This window comes from Arachis stenosperma, chromosome 10 (assembly GCF_014773155.1).
Source record: "Arachis stenosperma cultivar V10309 chromosome 10, arast.V10309.gnm1.PFL2, whole genome shotgun sequence".
NCBI classification, from domain to species: Eukaryota; Viridiplantae; Streptophyta; class Magnoliopsida; order Fabales; family Fabaceae; genus Arachis; species Arachis stenosperma.
The window spans coordinates 132,765,800-132,787,051 of record NC_080386.1 but is presented as its reverse complement, the minus strand read 5'-3'; the positions used below and the strand labels follow the sequence as shown (position 1 = coordinate 132,787,051).

At 30.8% G+C, this 21,252-nt stretch overlaps 2 protein-coding genes across 3 annotated transcripts; one reads left to right on the top strand and one right to left on the bottom strand.

Annotated features, from left to right (window-relative positions):
- Positions 1-641: 641 nt before the first annotated feature.
- On the top strand, positions 642-8,143 carry LOC130954197 (protein LNK2). Of its 2 annotated transcripts, none has more exons than XM_057880927.1 (8): positions 642-977; positions 3,902-4,241; positions 4,417-4,546; positions 4,791-5,097; positions 5,388-6,098; positions 6,198-6,355; positions 7,312-7,681; positions 7,780-8,143. In XM_057880927.1, the coding sequence occupies exons 1-7, from the start codon at positions 954-956 to the stop codon at positions 7,658-7,660; spliced, it is 2,019 nt and encodes a 672-aa protein (XP_057736910.1). In that variant the 5' UTR covers positions 642-953; the 3' UTR covers positions 7,661-7,681; positions 7,780-8,143. The 2 variants fall into 2 exon arrangements, with proteins under 2 accessions (XP_057736910.1, XP_057736909.1); XM_057880926.1 differs by having other exon boundaries at positions 643-977; positions 3,902-4,244.
- Positions 8,144-8,738: 595 nt separating this feature from the next.
- LOC130957798 (DNA-directed RNA polymerase V subunit 5C) lies at positions 8,739-11,847 on the bottom strand. The gene is made up of 4 exons (XM_057884642.1): positions 11,599-11,847; positions 9,938-10,120; positions 8,999-9,112; positions 8,739-8,864 (listed from the first exon to the last, which is right to left on the bottom strand). The coding sequence occupies exons 1-4, from the start codon at positions 11,845-11,847 to the stop codon at positions 8,739-8,741; spliced, it is 672 nt and encodes a 223-aa protein (XP_057740625.1).
- Positions 11,848-21,252: the final 9,405 nt, after the last annotated feature.

Below are 21,252 nucleotides of genomic sequence, written 5' to 3'. Positions count from 1 at the left end.
ATAAAACACTTTATAATACATTAAAATTAAAGTAAAAATTCATGTACAATTATTTTCATATAAAGTTAATGGTTAAAAATTATCAAATCAAAATTAGTCAAATTTATCAAATTATTTAATAATTTTTAAAAATTAATTTCATACGAACTGCAATTAAATTTAAACTCTTATTTTGTTTAGTTAAAAGAATATCTGGATTTTACCGAAGAAATTCTTACTTTCAAGTTTCAACTTTCAAGTCCCAAAAAGAAGATGAATGTGAATCTCCGCAGGCTGAATTTTCTGACTTGGATAAATATGGCCTTATTGGGCCCACACAGGCCCATATTGAAAGCGACCGGCAAAACGACCACAGCCACGGAAAACGCCCCATGGTGGGGCCCACACAGCTCACGGGTAGCGGACGAAACGACAAGTCTTCGAAACGCGAAACGCAGAATGAAAGAGTGAAAAATATTTAAAAGCAAAGAAGGGAAAACATAACCAATGAGGTGAAAGCATTTGATAGGGCCATTCTTAGCCACTACTTTAGATACGCTCCCATTCACACGTGTTTCTCACGCGGGACCCACGCTCCAATTGTAAGCCATTCAGTCACCTACTCACGTGAGGTCACGTGCACTCGACCCCATCTCATACACAAACACCTTACACCTCTCTCTCTCTCTCTCTCTGGAAACTGCGTTACTCTTCCTGCAACCTGCAACTTGCAACTGAAATCTGTTTCTGCAGTTCTCTCTCTCTCTCTCTCTCTCTCTCTCTATCTCTCTGAAACCTTGCATGCACTGTTGTGTTTATGGGAGAAGCTTGAAGCGACGCCGTTTCGATTCTGTCGTTGGAGTTGATGGTGTGCGTTTCACTGTAAAATCTTGTGGTGATTCCGGCGATGAGTGAGCTAATTCGCGGCCTAGTCTTTGATTCTGGTTTCGATTTCGTGGATTGCTTTATAAGAGATGTTTGATTGGAACGACGAAGAGGTTAGTCAAATTTTCTCAACCTACTTTCTTTGTTATTTAACTTTTACTTTTGAATTTTTTAGCTGAAATTCTGAACATAGTCAATTATCCAGATTTTGTTCCTTTTTTTGTTTTATTTTTTTTTAATTAATGGAGATGTGTTGGTGTTGTAAGAACTGCTTAGATTCTTGCTGTTGTTGCAATGAATTTGATTATTTTCTGTGTGATTTAAGCATGGAGTAAAAGGATTGAGGTGAAGGTGTTGTTTTATTACTTCGGAGTTTTTTTATTTTTTGTCTTTTTGTGTTTGTTCCTTTTGTTGTTAGTTGTTGTTGTTGTGTCTTTGGAGATTCATCTATGAGCCAGAAGGGAAAGTAAGGCTTACATGATTTGTTTGAATGTTCTTAGAATTCTTCATGCTTATTGAAGCATGGCAAAGTACAAAAAATTTAAAGGGGAAAACAATGAGAGACCGGATATCCTTAATTTGAATCTGGTTACTCTCCTATAGGAATGTATTTGAAAGAGTTCCTCAAGGTGAAAAAAACATGTTCACTTGGATATGCTGCATTTTCCCATCAGTTCCTGGTAGTTCTGACTTGTTTGAGTACAGAATTCCTCCGATGTAAAATATAAGAGATGGGAATAAGTTAACTTTGTAGCAAGATTAGTGAAAATTCTTTGAGGGGCTGGAATTCCAGGACATGCAGAAATAGGATTTGAAGCAGAACTTAAGAAACTGATGTTGCATGCGAAGAAACTTTGAACAGAGGTTAGGACTGATTCAAGGTTTGTCCTATTGTTAATGGCATATGTTTCTTGCAAAGTGGAAGAAGAGATGGAAGAAGACGATATCAAAGTACTAAAACTAAGCTGTCACCATTAAAGGACAATACCATTCAAAATTGTTTCTTGCACCGTGAATTGAGTAAAGGGTCTTATGGTAAATTTCTGGGACTTGACCACAATATGGAAGCTGTAAGGAGGGATGAAGATGGTCAATATCGAAGTGCTAAAGAGATGGAAGGTTAACAGAATTACCAGGCCTGTTTCCTAAAAAAGATAAGAAAAGTCAATACTATCTGTGTGATGATGTGCTGATTTCTTCTCCAACGATTTGTCCAGTGACTGCTTTCTGATTCATTGTCTTCTGTGATTTCATATATATAATCAAGATGGTGACAATGTAAGCATGAAACGTAGCACCCTCAACACAAAAATTACAGGAAGAGAATTATGATAGATGTAATTCACCAAATCAAGTATACACCCAAAATCACTGTATGAAGTCTGAAGTAATCAGTGATGGAAATAAAACAGTAACACTGATAGAAGCAGTATAGAAGAAAAGGGCAAATACCGTTACTAAACTATCCTTGATCCATCAAATTCAGAGGCCAGAGCCCCACCTACATTGGCGAAAAATTTGGAGGCAAGTGTAAAGAATGGAGAAAGAAGATAGAATTTCCAGAAAATGGAAATACTGATTGAGAGTCATATCAGTCTGAGAGATTTCCATAGCAAATCTCTCTCATATACTCTTATATCTAGATTAGTTATTTTAGCTCTATGCACTTTGCTTTGCCGTGCTCCACTATTTCTGGATCAATTTCCCTGTGATCTTGCTTACCAGCTTCTTGTAACACCTTTTCATTTTCCTTATTGATTGCAAGTACACTTTTCCCTCAGGTCATATAAAGAGTGGAATTGATTATTTTATCACACAGATAACAGAGAAGCAATATCAACTATCAAGTAGCTCATATCTACATCTGGTTTCAATGTTATTGGACATGTTTATCATTTAACTTATGGCAAGTGGCTGTACGTTTGGCTGTTCAGATTCCCTTAGCTGGTCTTGAAATTGCAGATTTACTTTCAAATAACGCCATTGTGCCGTGTCATGTGTCATATCTGAAGTAAGCCCATTATGATCATATATCTCGAGTCTTGACCACCTCATGCAAAGTTTTCTTAGGTCTCTCTGCCCCTAATCTACCATCCTTACTAGTTACTAGATGCTCTACTGGTCTTTTCTCCACAAATCGCATATATTCTTGATTTTGACAAGTGAATTTACAAATACTTTAATATAAGAATGATTGTCATTATTCAATATATTTAAATAAATACCCGCAAAAATCAAATGCTATGTGTATTTCTTGAAATAACTATGTCGTTATGTTATGGAAAACTGTATATTATTTCTTTCATAATGATTTTGTATAGCGGATGTACATTCTAGGATAGTTGGCAATTATTGTCTAGTGATTGGTAATTCATGTCTCATACTAATGTCTCTAAATTAAAGTATTAATACAGATAATGAACCTATCCTAATAGGTGCTAGCATATCCCAACAGTCTCTTCAAGTCAGTGATACTGAATAGATATCTGTCATTTCTAATTTGTAAGTTCTTGAAAATGCAATGGCTATTGTTGTGCTATCAAACTTTTCTTTATCGAAATGTAAGTCATATTTCAGGCTGGGTAGGATTATAAATGTTGAATCTGTAGGAATATAAAAGAAGAGGAAGATAGTAACAATGTCATAGAAGTTTACTTAGGATTGATTTTATCAACACTATATATTGCCATACAGATGTATCCTTCCAAAGTGTTTTATGTTGTCACAACCTTTAGGTGTTCCTTGGCTTTCATAATGTTATAAATAAACAAATATATAACAATATTATTAGTTTTTATATTTACCATTATTATATGATTTACTTTTTTGTTTAGATAAGGGTTTTCTTGTTATTATTATAATCGAGGTTAGCGTTCCTTTGGAGGAATCCTTATCCTCCTCTCCTTTTGTAATTCTTTATTGCTCTATTATATTCAATTGCAGCTTCAAACAGTGATCTTTTACATTACAAAATGGATACCAAGTTGTTGTAAAATTTACTCGTGTTTATGAATGTTTTATACTGGATTGTTTTCAGCTTGCTAACATAATATGGGGTGAAGCTGGTGAGAATGATGATCATATTGTGCCCTTTCCAGAGGGAAGTGAAGATCTTAGCAACAAGAAAGAATGGAATCAAGAAGCTGGGACAAAGTTGAATGAGCAGAAGAAACCTGAGGATAAAACAAATTTTCATGAAAGAAAGATAGGAAGCAGTTCCAACCATGATACTGGTGGAGGACTATCTGGCTCAGGCTATGGAAAAGACTCATGGCCCGACCTGTCTTTATCCACTGTAGATAAAATTGATCAGGGCTCTCTGGGTACTGAAGTATCTAAAAATTTAAGTGAACTAGGCAAATTCAGTTCCTCAAGAGGTGGTAAAATTGCTAATTCTTCTGGAATTATGTGTATATAGTAAGCACATCCATGTTTAGATGTGTATGCTGATGTATTTTGCGTTTGTGTTCCAGAATCATTTATGGAAATGATAAACATGCATGATGTGTAATCCTGCATATTGCCATTCCTAATTGTGTACTTGTTTGGCAGAAGAGACTACACAGCTTGATAAGGATGCAGAAGTTTTCCAAAATGCTAATGAAGGTAAAGAGCAAGGTGACTTTGTGGATTATGGCTGGGCTAACATAGGCAGTTTTGATGACCTTGATCGAATTTTCAGGTAAAGTAGATATTTGAACTGTTTTATATGGGATACATACATTTACGATGTATTGTCATGCATGTGATCGGTAACATGGGAAGGAAGTTCAAGAGTGATTGGTTGACAGTGCTTATTTGAAAATGTGCATCTATCTGCATAGATATGTGCATTTTAGTTCCCTTGGCTTTCAGAATGTGTGATCTTTGTTATTTTAGATTGGCATCTATCTGACTGAATATTCTCACAAGTGATGATTTTGCAGCAATGATGACCCTATATTTGGCAATGTAACTCTTGATAATTCTGATGAGCTTTGGTCCTCTAAAGATGTGAATAACAGTCCAGCACCCATACCAGTAGATGCACTAAGTCCAGCTGGATCTTTAAGGAACAGATCTGAGCCTTTGGAAATTAAAGAAGAACATGCTCATTGCAATGATCAAACATTTTCTCTCAGTTATGGGAAGGTTGGTGGTGCTGCATCTAAGGATATACAAAATTCTTGTGCAACTACAGTTGATGTGGGATCTGCTGGAGGTGGATGTAAGCCATCGGGAAAGGATCAGCAGGTATGTGTAGTTGAATTAAAATAATTTCCTGTTTATTTTGTCTCTCATATGATAATGTCAGTGATTATCCACTACCATGCCTCCAAGCCACCTGTGATAATGTGCCGCTTCCGTCTTCAGCCATTGGCAGCATCGTTTTCCTAACGTGTATCTCGTTTGATAAGATCTTCAATTTCTTTTCATACACAGCTGAATAATCTCAACATTATCATGTGCAACAACTACATTTTACTGTTTCCTTCTCCTACCCGACAAAGTATTTGATCTTTGTCCAATTTATACATGTGCAGCCCCTGAAGCAGAAACATTCGTTGAAAGCTCGGAAAAGTTCACAGGTGAAACAAGAGGGGAAAGCATTGCATGGCCCTTATGGTAACTGGTCGTCTTCAGGAGGGATGGCAAGACAATTTGAGAATCAGTTGGCACCTTCTGTCATGCAACCTTCTCCCTCTTCAATTCTTGGTCAACAGAAGCATCTTCAAGGACCTCAAACACTATACCAGAACATGATGAATCCATATGTTGCATCACCTGTGTATGGGAACCTTACTAATACATATGCTGGTATGCCAATGCTATCACAGACCCAACCAGGAGACCCTAGATGTCAGCCTGTTCTTTCTGGGTATGAAGTGTCTCCTGGTATAATGAATCCTGTGAAGAAGTCTGTGGACTCGGTCAAGCCTCAAACCATGACCCCTCAGGAGAAAATTGAAAAGTTGAGGAGGCGACAGCAAATGCAGGCAATGCTTGCTATTCAGAAACAAAGACAACAGTTGGGTCATCAAGTTCCTAGCACTAATAAATCCATCACTCAAAAGTCTCCCATGGAAAACCAAAGTACTCTCAGTGATGGAACCGATTTAGAAAATGAAGATTTAACTCTGCCTTCTCTTGATCCCCCGATTGAACAAGATGATTCTAATACAGTCTCTGCAGCAGTTGATAATGATTTTGTTGAAGATGCCATACTGTACAAGCTTCAGGATATAATATCTAAGGTTTGTTAAGCTATTGGCTAATAGTATATTCATTATAATATGATTATTTATGTACTAATTCAGACATTGCCACAATCCCGAGGCAAACTTTTTCTACAGTTAGACATCCAAATAAGACTCTGCATCAGAGACAGCTTGTTCCGTTTGGCACAGAGTGCAATTCAAAGGCATTATGCCAGTGATACTAGCAGCACTAACAAAAGTAGCAGAGAAGAACTTGAAGTCATTGCAAGAGAAGAAAAAAACACCCAAAACAGGTCAGGAAAGCTTTTGCAATTCTCAGCTACTTTAATAGCCATGACTTGTTAAAAACTTATTGCAGTTGCTGTATACATTTGTGAAATATTTGGTGCTTGTGTACAAGTTTGTGTGTGTGATTTTTCATCACTGGAAACAAATTCACACAGAAGTAGAAATTTGTCATAGTTAAATTTGTCTTCTGGCATTATTTTATGAGTAAATGTCAGTCATCATCATCATCATCATCATCATCATCATCATCATCATAATAATATTAATAAGGGATTATTTGGGTGTTGGGGTTTTGGAGGAAAGGGAAAGGAAAAAAAAGACTTGTCGTGTTAGATTTATTTTTACACTACAAACCCCTCCTTCCTCTTCCCTCCCCCCAAAATCCTAACTTGTAAACAATTCCTTAGCATAAGACACTCTTCTTGTGCTAAATTCTGAAATGGAATTGGTTACAGCAATATGAGCATATGCCGCTGAACTGTAATTCAGTTACGCATGATTATTCGATTATTATAATTTGAATATCCATAACCATTTGCAAAATCATATATCCTTCTGTACAAAAGAAAGACGCTAATCCCTTGGAAATTCGGGAATTGATTAACAAATCATAACAAGTGGACTATGGGTAGTGAGACCCACTACTTCCACTTAAGCCAAAGATTCAAAAAATGATTAACTGACACCAGATCAGGTTGCCAAGAGTAAATAGGTGATCTATAGCTCACTGAACAGAGGAATTTTGTTAATTAACTTAACACCTGCTTGTAACTTGATAGAGCTCAGAGCTTATGTTACTAGTTATGCGTATTAGAAAAAGTGTATGCTCAATGAAAACTATAAGCATGTTCATCTTGTGGAAAAATACATATTAATCTATATATTTAGTTATGGATATCACTTGTTTTCCCTTGTAAGATGCTAACATGTGATGTGTGCATGAACCACAATGATCTTACAGATATACCAGGGTCCCTGATGTTGAAACACAGACGAATCCTATTGATCGAACTGTGGCTCATCTTCTCTTTCATAGTCCTCCGGACTTAGCTGCAAACTATTCGGATAAACTGGACTCGCCTATGTCTTCGAAGGTTCATTTTGAAAGCAAAGCAGCTAACATGGTGAATTTTCCTGTGACTAGCTTGCCAGACGAGGACTTGAAAAGTAATCAACAAATGCCTCACCCGGAGTTCAAGAATTCTTGGTCATTATTTGAGGCTCAGTCTATGGATCAAATAAAAAACAGTCCTTGCTTGGACACTTCCGAGAATGCATCAAACACGCAGGAGCTTGAAGCCTCTCAGTGAAAAAAGCCATTCCCTCTGAGGGTAATTCCTTCCTTATTACTTCCATGCTTCATTGCTAGACTCCATTTTAAATATATATATGGATATACTGTAATGCAAATGTTTTCTTCTGTTGTCAGCTATCCAGATCATAATCTCACCCTAGCAGAATCCTGAGCACCTGTTTCGTGCATGCTTCTCGCCGATAATATTTATGTTTCTTATGTACTGAAAACATTGCGCTATGTATCTCAGTATCTGACCATACTCTCAAGGTCGACGTCTACTAAGACGTTATTAGATCATGACTGCATCAAAAATGTGTGTAGCCGAGCCACACTTAGACATAGAATTCTTACAGTCTTGGCGTGACTTACTTTAGACCAGACTTTAAAGTTGGTTTGGGGTGTCTATACTTGCAATACTTGCCCCTTATCATCATGCCGAGTGTGACTTGTGATTTTTTATTTGGTTTTATGTATGTTCTTGGTTTCAGGTTTTCAACCATTGTGTCTAGAATCCATAATTTTCTTCTTCATTCTGGTTTGAATTTTTCAGTCATCGCAAAAAAATTGGTATCTCTTCCATTTTTGCCTTTATCTTCTCCTTGTCTGATCTTCTGTCTGGACTAGAATTTTTTCTTCCGACCAAAATTCTGCCTTCGTCCATAACTCATCAAACACTATTCTTGTTCTATTCTTATTATACAAATGATGACGGTATTTTAAAAAATGCTCTATAACAAATTTTGCGTGCCTGTATATTTAGGTGACATGCAATACTATTTAACAATGAACTTAGTTTTATATATTTGCAAAACTTTATTTTATTATTTTCTTAATATAAGTATTTAAAAAAAAAAACACACAGAATATTCAAAATAAACAACTTTTTAATTCAAAATCCATCCATAGATCATGCCAAAATGTCGAATCATCACCATTCTTATGAATTTACACTTCTAAATAAGAATGCATAGCAACATGTCCAATTAAGTGCAAACTGTGCAGTACCATGCATCAGTCTATCAGTAAATAAGGATGTTTGCTTGGTTATGAAAATTTTTGCATTGCATTGCATTTGTGATTTTAATTTTGCATCACACCACACAGCGATAAGTGACAAGAGAATGAATGAGGCCACCAGTGTGAGTGATCTTCACAACTTGTCCTTTCTCCCATCCATAATAGCGAGCAATGGCTTCAGTTTTTAGCATGAGTGGCAGCTGAAAAAGAAGGCCAAAAATAGTGAATAACTAATTCATAATTCTGATCCAATAGTATGTTTGCCTTTAATTATTGTTCAAGCAAAGTGACATTATTATTAAATTCCATGAGCATACTAAGAATGATACATTACCTGCTTCTCTTCCAAGTTGTGTTTCATGAGCAGTGCTTGCTTCTCATCAGCTGTCAATACTTCATACTTTGGCTGCAGCACATGCTTTGCCATATTGACCAGCAAGTCAGTTATCTAAGCGCATGAGTGAGCACACACGAAAAAAAAGGGTATTATCATTTGTCGATGTTTATGTAAATGCAAAAATGAGAATGAAAACTTGCCATATCGACATTAAGACTATTTTAAATTGATATATAGTTTTATAACTAATGTATGAGAAATTATCAAAATCAGTTCCCAAGAATTTTAAAATGGATATTTTAGTCTTCAAAAAAAATTAATACACAAAAACATCTCCAAGAAAATTATGAGTTTCTGATACTAATAAGCCCATTTCTCAGAGAAGGGAAATTCAAGAAATATTGATGCCCCACAAGCCAAATTCAGGAAATTGGAAGCTGATAATTCATGCAAATGCATTTTTATGTTCTTTTGCAAAGTTAGTCTCAGCTTTTCCTATCTGTGAAATCTTTCCTATCATCGCTTTTATGAAACTCTATCTGTTGATGACATTAAAATGTCCACATTTGCTGAAACCAAAAATACCCTTCTATATACAATCTTTTAAGACAATCTCTTGTAACTTTTTTTATTTCCTCAATCACCAAAGGCACGAAGTGCCTGTAACTGTTAGTATACATAATGAAGCTTACTAACATATCTATCAAGAAGGTAAAAACATCACCAAAAAGCAAGAACTAAATATGCATTAGTATAGAGAAAAAAACATAAAATCATCATATCAAACAAGTGTATGCTAAAATGGCTAGGCCCTCATGCATGCTTGAGCAACCTCACGTTCAGGTCTCATGGATATTGAAAATATTATGCAGAAGAACACTAGAAACAACTAAATGGATAAAAAGAAAGAACTAGGCATTCATGAGGGTAAATTACCTCAAAAATCTCAACTTTAGATGGATAACTTTCCATCAGTTCCCTTTTTGCATACGAGGTCATTTTGCTTTGCACGATAACTAGCAGTCCATTCAATTTTCCTTTATCTGGAATCTGGTCATGTATACTCTTTAGAGTTTGTTTTTTAATAATATCAACGGGTCCCATAAAGACAACCAGTACCTGCACAGCAAAACCATCCTCACTCTTAAGCATCTTTTTTTGTTTTTCCCTTCTGTGTGTGTGTGAGAGTGGTGTGGGGCTTGCTCTTCCTTGGTCATAGAAAATGTTAAAGCATAAAAGAAAAAAAAGGTAAAATGCACATTAACTTCTTCAAAACTATTAGATAGCTTCCCTTGATTAAATTATTATTTAATAATTTTGTATTATTAGTTTGTACGAAAATAACTTCACGTGAGCAATTACCATTAACTTATTAGATATATAATCTAAGTTGTCAATGACATTTTTTCACTTAATATTTGTTGAGGTTGAGGACACTAATTCAGTTTATGATTTTTGCTTCATCGATCTCCTATCAAGATCTTCAAATATACAAATTATTTAGCACGATTTAAAATATAATAATTAAGGGTTGTTCTTATAAATGAACAAAAAAACATCTTCCTTTGGATATATACAACAGTTTTCTAATTTCTGTTATGTTATTTCATATCTAGATATCAAAAATATTATTTTTCACACCTAACTTGGTGTCCAATTAGATCTCTATATAAAAAAGCAATAATAAATCTATATATGTTCATAAATTTTTTCAGGTGTGTAAATAACATTATCCTAGTGTTGATAAAATGTTAAAACCTCTAAATTTTGACAGCAAATATGGTAACTTCAATTATATGCATATGAACACTCCATTGGATTTACTCATTGATACTTTTTTATTAGTAAGTAATCAAGAAAAAAATTGCAAAACAAAATCAAACATAAACATTAATCAATAATGAATATATGAAACACCAATAACAAGCACATCAATTAAATATTAACAGATGAAAGTATTATTTATAAAAGTGGATACATTAAAGAAAATTATTTTTTATTTGCTAATTCGATGCTTAACAAAATAGGACAAAATTTAATAAATAAACCTAACGAAGAGCCAAAGTTTGATTCTTCTGGCTACTATTTTTTATTATAAAAGATTTAATACTAAAAATTCTATCCATAAAAAATACATATTAATTTAATAGGCCTTTCATAAAAAATTAATATCTAAACTATTCGAATATTTAGAAATGATTTTTAGGCTTTTGGTAAGTTTATGTAAATAAATATTACCAAGAAACTTTTCTTATAAATTGCCTATCCCAAAATTTGATGCAAAACTTTAAAACCTAATCAATTATTGAAGGAAAAAAATGAAAAAAAAAAACGTTTCTGAAATCAAATAGCTTAGTTTCTTTTCTTCTCCCACCTCAAATGAAAAACCCTTTGTAACGTACCATTTTGAGCGCAGTTTCATAATAAACTTCAAAAAACAAAAATAAAGGAAGCATCTTTCTATTTCTTACTACACAATACAAAAGACAGAGAATGTAAGAAAGAAATTCAAATTCAGATCAGAACTAAGCAAGTGAAACGTCACGAGAAGTCGTACGTATATTCGTATGCGTATACGTAGGGGTTTAGGTTCGTACCATTTTGGAGGGATCAGAGCGAAGTGAGACGGAGATACGGAGGGTTTCAGCGTCGGGAATTCGGCCGTAGAGCGAGCGGAACTCGGCAAGGGAGCGAGTCAACTCGGAGTCCGGCACGTCGTAGCCGCGGTCGCGGAGCATCTCCAGGACTGTCCGGCGGGCGTGGAAGTAACGGGAGCTCTCCACGGTTCCGTTGTCGGAGAAGGCCGTAATGCATTCAGCGGCGGTGGTGTTGGCGTTGGTTGCCATGACGGAGAGTGAGAGTAGTGAGTAGTGAGCTGAGGTGAGTGTAGTGTATGTGTGTCATGCACTTCTCGTTTTCATGGATATGCCGTTTCAACTGATTTATATACTAAACAGATTTCATTTGGGTAGAAATAAAAGTTCTGTTATGCAAGTTAAGAAATAGAAAAATATAAATATTATAATAGTAAAAAGAAAAAGTATAGATAGATAATAAAAATATTAAATAACGTGAATAATGAATATATTTGATGGATGATTATCCTAATATTAAGATTTAGATGAATAATTTAAAAGTGTAATATGTTTTTATTTTATTGAGCCAGTTTTAGAGTCTATTATTTATATTATTCACAAAAATCATTATCTACTTACTAAAGTCTTAGTAAAAAATTACACGTTATAAGAGTTGAATGTGCAATCATGGTGGATGTTACAATACTCTCCTAAGGTTTGGAGTTTTGAAACTCCTTTAAATTATTAACATTGTAATGTACGTTGGCGCAATATTCTAGAGAATTTCATTAATGAAGTTTTTAATGTATATTGATAAAATTATTAATTAATTAATATATTTTTTTTTGTAAAACTACCAATACATTAATTATAACTTTTAAAATATATTTTTAATAAAATAGCAATTATGATTATTACAGAAAATTTTTTTGATGACTTACTGTTGAAAATTTAATATATTCTATTGGTATATAAGTTATTAAAATTATTAAATTCATTTATAAATTCTAATTAATTAATAATTTTTATTTTTATTTATTTTAATTATTTATTTGATATTATAATTTATCTCATAAAATTTAAAATTTTTAAATAAATAATTTAATTATTTTAATTATCAAAATAAATAATTTATAGCGTACTTACCAATTTACACTACGTTTATTTATTTCGTTTATATATATATATTTTTGTCAATTTTTATATATCTTGTTTACACATAAAAAATTATCTCGTTTATAGTATAAACGAGATATATGTATTTATAAATAATTAAATATAATTTTTAAAAATAAAAAAAATATTAATAATTTAAATTGGATTAAACTTTGTAACAAATTTTGTACAACCAACTTAAATAGAAAAAATTTTATATTCTATACCGATAGAGTCGTGATCTTCATTAACTGTGTCATCAAATAAATCACCTATATTTAAATTATATTTCAAACTTTTATACACTCTCATGTGACAAACAAAATTTGAAATATATATAATTTAAATTTAAAAATTAATATTTAAGAGAGTACATAAAAAATTTAAAAATTTTGTCATTTAAAAATTTGAAATATTATCTGAATTGCTTTAGTCTAAATTCTAACTAATTTTATCTTAATAACTGTGTCAACAATAGGCAGTTAACGTTGCACTTATGTGCTTTTACAGTAGACGTGTTAACGTGTTCATATTTTCTATTATTTAAAATGGACGGTAATCGTTTATCTTTTCTATTATTTGAAACATTCCATTTTTACAAAATTTGGTCTAATTTAAATTATTAATATTTTTTATTATTTTTAAAAATTATATTTAATTATTTATAAATACATATATATCGTTTTATACTATAAATGAGATAATTTTTTATGTGTAAACAAGACATATGAAAATTAAAAAAATACACATATGTAAACGAAATAAATAAATATAGTGTAAATTGGTAAGTACGTTACAAATTATTTATTTTGGTAATTAAAATAATTAAATTATTATTCAAAAATTTTCAAATTTTATGAGATAAGTTATAATATCAAACAAATAATTAAAATAAATAAAAAAATTATTAATTAATTAGAATTTATAAACAAATTTAATAATTTTAATAATTTATATACCAATAGAATATATTAAATTTTCAATAGTAAGTCATCAAAATAAAAAATTCGGTAATAACCATAATTGTTATTTTATTAAAAATATATTTTAAAAGTTATAATTAATGTATTGGTAGTTTTACACAAAAAATATATTAATTAATTAATAATTTTGTCAATATACATTAAAATCTTTATTAATGGAATTATTTAGGATATTGCGCCAACATACATTACAATGTTAATAATGCAAAGGAGTTTTAAAACTCCAAACATTAGGGGAGTATGGAATCGGTCCCCTGCAATCATATATAACCAAAAAAGAAAAAAAGAAAAAAAGCATAACTAAGGCCGTTTGAAAAGTTTTAAAAGTAACTTTTTTGAGTTTTTAACTTATAAAAAGTAGTAATATTAATATCTGGTATAAGTTTTAGAATTTAGATCTTCTAAAGTTTGAATTTTACTTTAGAGAATAAAGTGTGATTTTTTATTATTAAATAATTTTTCTTTCATATTTATTTTTGGTCCCATCTATAAAATTAATGATGAGAAATCATACTTTACTCTTTAAAGTAAAATTCAAACTTTAGAGAATCCAAATCCTAATTTTTAAAATGAAATTACGGTTTTCTAAGAGGTTATTTAGGAATTTACAGATAAGTTAAAAAAATGACTTCTCTCATAATACTACTATATTTTATTATATTTTTATAAAATAAATACTTTTAAAACTAAAAATTCAAACATAAAATAACTTATTTATATATTACTTTTAATATAGTCATTTATTATTTAAATTATTTTTTTAAAAAAAATTTAATTAAGTAATTTACCCAAATTGAGCCTAATTCTGTTACAAAATATATACTAGGCTACCAGCTAATATTTATGTCTGTTATACTAACTACCTCCTTATTATTTTTTTCTCATTAACAATTTTAAGTATCATCTATTAGTGTTACATAGTATCCACTATCACCCACCATCTTTATATAATTCATGCTAGTGGCTACTATCCATCACTTGCCACCTTTATATATCATGCATTGGAAATGGATTCTTTTTATTGTTAGAGAAAATTGAGAGTGTAAAGTGTAATTTTTAATTTTTTATTATTCTCTCTCTTTTATATTTATTTTTTGTTTCACTTATAAAATTAATGGTAGGAGATCACATTTTACTTCCTCAATTATTAAAAAAAATTAAAAAAATCCATTTCCTCATGTATTAATAGTACTCATACATTAATTAATAACCTTTTATAAATTGGAAGTGTACAAATTAAACATTCCTAACTTGCTACATATTTTTTTCAAAAAATTTTAGTAGAAGTGTTTTTGTAAGGATATCAACAAATTATTCCCTTACTAGAATTGGCACGAAATTTAGGGAACTATTTTAATTTTTTTCTAATTTTGTGGCAATCAATCTCAATGTGTTTCATCTTTTTATGAAATATTGGATTAGCTATAATATATCTAGTGGATTAATTATCATAAAATAGTGTCATAGGACTTGATAACTTGATTTTGAAATTATTCAAGATATACATAAGTCAAATTTCTTTAGAAGTTGCAAGAATCATTGTTTGATACTCTTTGTCTTTAAAGATGATCGAGCAACTATTTATTGATTTTTACTTTTTCATGACACCAAAGATCTTTTAAGGAAGAAACAATATCTGGACACAGACTTTTGGGTATCTAGACATGTACCCTAATCAGAATATGAGAAATCACGAAAGAACAAATCACAAACAGACTTAAAAAATAATCTTTTTTTCAGGAGCTTCTTTCAAGTATTTCAACACATGTAAGGCTACTTTGAAATGCTCATCCATAGAATAATCAAGAAATTGAGTTAATTTGCTAATAACAAAATTTATGTTAGGCCTCATATTAGTGAGGTATATCAACCTTCCAATAAGTCTTCTATATGGCTTAACATAATTCAATAATGTTCCTGATGACTTTGAGAGATGAATTGAATAATTCATAGGTGTGCTGGCTGGTTTTAAATCTAATAAACAATACTCTTTTAGCAGATCAAGAATATACTTCTTTTGATATAAAGTTATCCCTCTTTTACTCCTTGCAACTTTCATGTCCAAGAAGAATTTTAGTTCGCCTAAATTCTTGATTTTGAACAAAGTGTCAAATTTCATCTTCACTTGTTTGATCTCTTCTGCGTCATCCCCGCTAGAACAAAATCATCGACATAAAAAAGAATGGAAGTGAAACTTGTTGGAGAAGATTTGGTGAAAAGAGAATGATCTGCCTTTACTGGTGAGTAATCAGAAGCAATTAAGACAAAGCATAACTTAGAGTTTAACTGACGATTTACTTGCTTATGACCATATAAGGATTGTTCCAGCTTGCAAACTATTTTTGGCTGCGCATTTAAACCAAGGGACAACTTCATATAGACTTCGTCAGGTAGATCACCATGAAGAAGGACAGTGATCACATCTAATTAATAAATAAACCGGTTCTTACAAGCTATAATTGCTAAGAGAATACAAAAGATAGTCATTTTAATTACAGGACTAAATGTATCAAAATAGTCATACCCTTGTATTTGAGTGAAGTACTTGGCTACAAGCCTTGCTTTGTGTCTCTCTGTAGTCCCAACTCCCATCAGAGTTATACGTGGTTTTAAATACTCATTTACATCGATTACATGTTTCCCTTTTGGTAGAGTGGTAAGTTTTTAGGTCTTGTTTTTCTTTAATGCTTCAAGCTCAACTTTAATTGCTTTCTGCCAATAATCACTCAGGATAGCCTGTTCATAGCTCTTTGATTATGGATTTGTGAAAATTTTAATGAAAAAGACTTTATGTGATTGTAACAGAGAATTGTAATTCAAGTAATTGAAAATCGGATATTGTTTTGTGATTGATGATTGGACCATGCTATCAGAGACAGTGGTTTGCATTAGGGGTGGCAAACGGGTCTAAACCCGCTGGGTCGGCCCGCGTAACCTACCAAAAAAGGCGGGTCGGGCTGGAAAATTAGGACCGCCAAACAGCAAAAACCCGCCTAACCCGCACTGCTTAAACCATAGGCTTTGGCAAGGCGGGCTTCCCCGCCGAGCTTAGTTTTTTTTAGTGAGGGAGTATTTTTACAATTTGTTGGCCAAAACCTAACTTCCTCCGACCTAACTTACAAGAGTATGAAAATAAAAATTGAGTGGTTTGGATTATGTTTATGTTACTTTGGAGACAATATTTATAATTATGTTTTAAATTATGTTTAGAGTAAAGTATCGTTTTTGTCCCCAACGTTTGGGGTAAGTCTCAAAGTTGTCCCTAACGTTTCAATCGTCCTATTTAAGTCCCTAACGTTGCAAAATTGACTCAATGTTGTCCTGCCGTTAGAAATCCGTTAACAGAATTGACGGCAGGATAAAATTGAGACGATTTTGAAACGTTAGGAACTTAAATAGGACGAAAACGTTGGGGACAAAAACGATACATATAAATAAATTTTAATTTTATCCTTCAATAATATCAATTTTTTACTGTAAATAGTATTCAATTATTTTTTAATCACATCTAAGTGAATTACAGTTAATCACATCACTTTCATTCTAAATAAACTAATTTTTTTTATAACTTTACACTTTCATTCTAAATAATGTAATTTTACTTTCATTACTTAATCACATTACTTATAATTTTTTTTATAATTCTACACTTTTATTCTAAATAAATTAATTTTTTAATAATTTTACACTTAAAGTAATATAATTTTTTTATAAATAAATGACTTTTACACTTTCATTTAAATAATGTAATTTTACTTTCATTACTTAATCACATTATTTATATTTTTTTATTTTACACTTTCATTCTAAATAAATTAATTTTTTTTATATAATTTTACGCTTAGAGTAATATAATTTTTTTATAAATAAATAAATTTTATACTTTCATTCTAAATAATATAATTTTATTTTATTACTTAATCACATTACTTATAATTTTTTTTATAATTTTACACTTTTATTTTAATCACATTACATTATTTATTTAGAATAAAAGTGTAAAAATTTATTTATTTATAAAAAATGACATTACTTTAAGTGTAAAATTATTAAAAATAAATAAATTTATTTAGAATAAAAATAATATGATTAAATGTAATTTACTTAGATGTGATTAAAAAATAATTGAATACCATGTACAGTAAAAAATTGATATTATTGAAGGATAAAATTAAAATTTATTTTTAAGTATCATTTTTGTTCCCAACGTTTTCGTCTTATTTAAGTCCCTAACATTTTGAAATCGTCTCAATTTTGTCCCGCCGTCAATTCTGTTAACGGATTCTTAACGGCAGGACAACATTGAGTCAATTTTGAAACGTTAGGGACTCAAATAGGACGATTGAAACGTTAGGGACAACTTTGGAACTTATCCCAAACGTTGGGAACAAAAACGATACTTTACTCTTATGTTTATTTTGTTTTAGAGAGAATATTTATACTTATGCTTTGGATGAAAACTTGGTTTATAATTATGTTTATTAGATATTTATAATTATAAAGATTTTAATGTTTATGGATATAAAGAATATAATTCTTTATGCCTTTAAAAATTATAAATTTATTAATATGATTGTGAAATTATATATATTATTTAGTAGTTAATAAAAAAAAAAAGAGGAGATTTGACGGGATTAGCCCGCCAGCCCGCAGTTAGGCGGGGTGGGGCGGGGCGGGCCAGCCCGCCAAAGGGCAAACTTTCCCGCTTGCCAGCCCTAGTTTGCATATATTCATAATATGATAGGGGTAGTATGTGATGTTGGTAATGCTGGTAAACTTAAAAAGATAGGTAAAGTTGGTTGTGATTGAATATCAATTGTGCTTGAAGGAATGTTTGGCCGTGTATGTTGAATGGGAAATAAATTTAAAGTATGGAAAGATAATATGCTACTATCAAAGACATCTATAGGATCATGATTATGTAATGTAGTCATAGTGACTTGATTAGAATTGAAAACATGTTCAAATCAATAAGAAACTTGATGATTCTTTTATATGAAAAGGAATTTTCATAAAAAATTATATTTATAAATATGAAAAATTATTATTAATGTCCATTAAAATATATCCTTTGTTTTTGTCTTAAAGCCAAAAAAAATACTTTGTTTCCTTTTTTATCCAATTTTTTTTCATTTGTAATTAGAGTCGAAGCAAATACAAGACATCCAAAAATTACGAAATGTTGAATGTTTGACATTTTACTAAAAATAATCTGATCAAAATTTTATTATTAATAGATGAATTAGATACTCTATTGAAAATATATAGAGAATGTGCTTCAGCATATTTCTAAAAATTTTAGAAAAATGAGTCTTAAAAATGAATGCTTTAGCAATATTTAAAATATTTTGATATTTTTATTCTATAACTTTATTTTTGTTGAGGTATCTCAATTCATGAAATCTGATAAATTATTTTCTATTTTTCATAAAAAGAACTCATGATAAATTCAATTCCATTATGGGTCCTGATGTTTTTTATTTTTATTTAAAATTTGGTTTTAATTAGTTGCACAAATTGTTGGATAAAAGGAATTTCACTTTTATTTTTTATAAAAAAAATATTCAAGTGAACCTGCTTTTGTCTTTTATTATTGTTAAAAAATACTTATGGCCAGCAAAAAAATAGAGTAGAAATAAATCCCCAAATATTCATATGCACTTAATAAAATAAATTGACAGATTTTGTTCGACTCAAATGAAAAGACAATCTTTTTTGTTTTGTATAATGACATAGTTTACAAGGCTCATTTTATAATAAACATACAATAAAAGGATAACTCTTTTTTATTTTCTGTAACTATCAATTGAAACGTGTCCTAATTTACAATACCAAGTTTTATAGCAACACTAACTGAATTGTTGGTGTTGATTAGTTCTCTATTCTTTGCTTTTAAATTGACATTAGTAATAAATTATATTATATCGAAGATATATAAGCCACTTCTTTGTCTAACATGATCAATCATCTTCAAATAAGCCACTTCTCAGTTTTATTTAGACATTTAATTAATACATAATTTATTATGTGATGAGAGTAAAAAGTATGAAGAAAAAAAAGTAACATATGCAATGGTATTAATATCAATTATCCAGTCATGTGTGTAAAAAAATATGAAAAATTGATAACATATAGTATATATTTGTTAAAGGAGAAAAATATTTATGACGAATAAAAGATGGAGTAGAAATAGATTCTTAAATATTCATATGTACTAAATCAAATAAATTGACAGATTTTGTTTGATTTAAATAAAAAGACAATCCTTTTTATTTTGCATAATGGCATAATTCTCAAGGCTCATTTTTTAATGGATATACAATAAAAAGATAACTCTTTTTTATTTTTTATAACTATCAATTGAGACATGTCCTAATCTATAATGCCAAGTTTCATGATTTATAGCGTCTATGACAGTAGCAACACTAACTGAATTGTTGGCATTGATTAGTTCTCTATTCTTTGCTTATAAGTTGACATAAGTTATATCTATATCGAAAATATACAAGTCACATCTTTGTCTAGCATGACCAATCATCTTTAAAGAAAGATTGTTCTGTATCTCACTATGTATATTGTTAAATAAAAATTGACAATAAAAAATTAAATTGCTTTAGATACAGATATAAGATTAAAATTAAAAAAAGACACATATAACATATTTGTAAGGCAAAAATTACATTAAAATTATAGTTTCACTAATTATTGTTGTGGTCTTAGTTTCATTTGGATATTTGATTAATACATGATCTATTGTGTGATGAGAGTCAAAAGTATGAAAAAAAATATATACAGTGATATTAGTGTCAATTATCTAGATATGTATGTGCAAAAAGATATGAAAAATTGATAAAATATAGTGTATATCTACTGTAGGGGTGTCCGCGGATCGGATCGGATCGGATATGGCCAAAAATTCGATCCGATCCGCATTAAAATAATCGGATCGGATCGGATCCAATATCCGCAGCTTTTAAAGTTGGATCCGATCTGATCTGCACATTTGCATATCGGATCGGATCGGATATCGGATATATCCGCAAAACATAAAAATATTTTTAAAAGCATATTTTTATTAAAAAAATATCAATAAAATTCATTTTTTCTATTCTTTTAAATATGTTTACTTTTAAAATAATATTTAACATACTTTTTTTAAATGATAAATTAAAATAATAAAACATATATGATAATTATTAATTGAAATAAAACATAAAAAGAATATTTACTTATTTATTTCTTTAATTTTGCGGATACGCGGATATGCGGATCGGATATGCGGATACCAACACAAAATCCACAATCCGATCTGATTAGTGTGTGGATCCGATCCGAAAGCCTTGCGGATCGGATCTATATCCGCAATTTTCGGATCGGATTCGGATAAACATCGTGGATATGCGGATCGGATCTGATCCATGGACACTCCTAATCTACTGAAAGAACTATCACTTTATTTATATATTTATGGCTTGCGTTTGAAGAGAACTATGTTTAATTGCGTCAATTATCTAGTCCACACGAGTATGATGATAAA

What these genes read in the sequence shown, in the direction of transcription:
- LOC130957798 (XM_057884642.1), bottom strand. Translation starts at nt 11,847, where the DNA reads ATGGCAACCAACGCCAACACCACCGCCGCTGAATGCATTACGGCCTTC. An exon ending in GCTCTGATCCCTCCAAAATG is followed by an intron (nt 10,121 to 11,598) that starts GTACGAACCTAA and finishes TTTGCTGTGCAG; the next exon opens with GTACTGGTTGTCTTTATGGG. An exon ending in ACAACTTGGAAGAGAAGCAG is followed by an intron (nt 8,865 to 8,998) that starts GTAATGTATCAT and finishes CTTCTTTTTCAG; the next exon opens with CTGCCACTCATGCTAAAAAC.
- LOC130954197 (XM_057880926.1), top strand. Translation starts at nt 954, where the DNA reads ATGTTTGATTGGAACGACGAAGAG. An exon ending in CATCGGGAAAGGATCAGCAG is followed by an intron (nt 5,098 to 5,387) that starts GTATGTGTAGTT and finishes ATACATGTGCAG; the next exon opens with CCCCTGAAGCAGAAACATTC. An exon ending in TTCAGGATATAATATCTAAG is followed by an intron (nt 6,099 to 6,197) that starts GTTTGTTAAGCT and finishes CTTTTTCTACAG; the next exon opens with TTAGACATCCAAATAAGACT.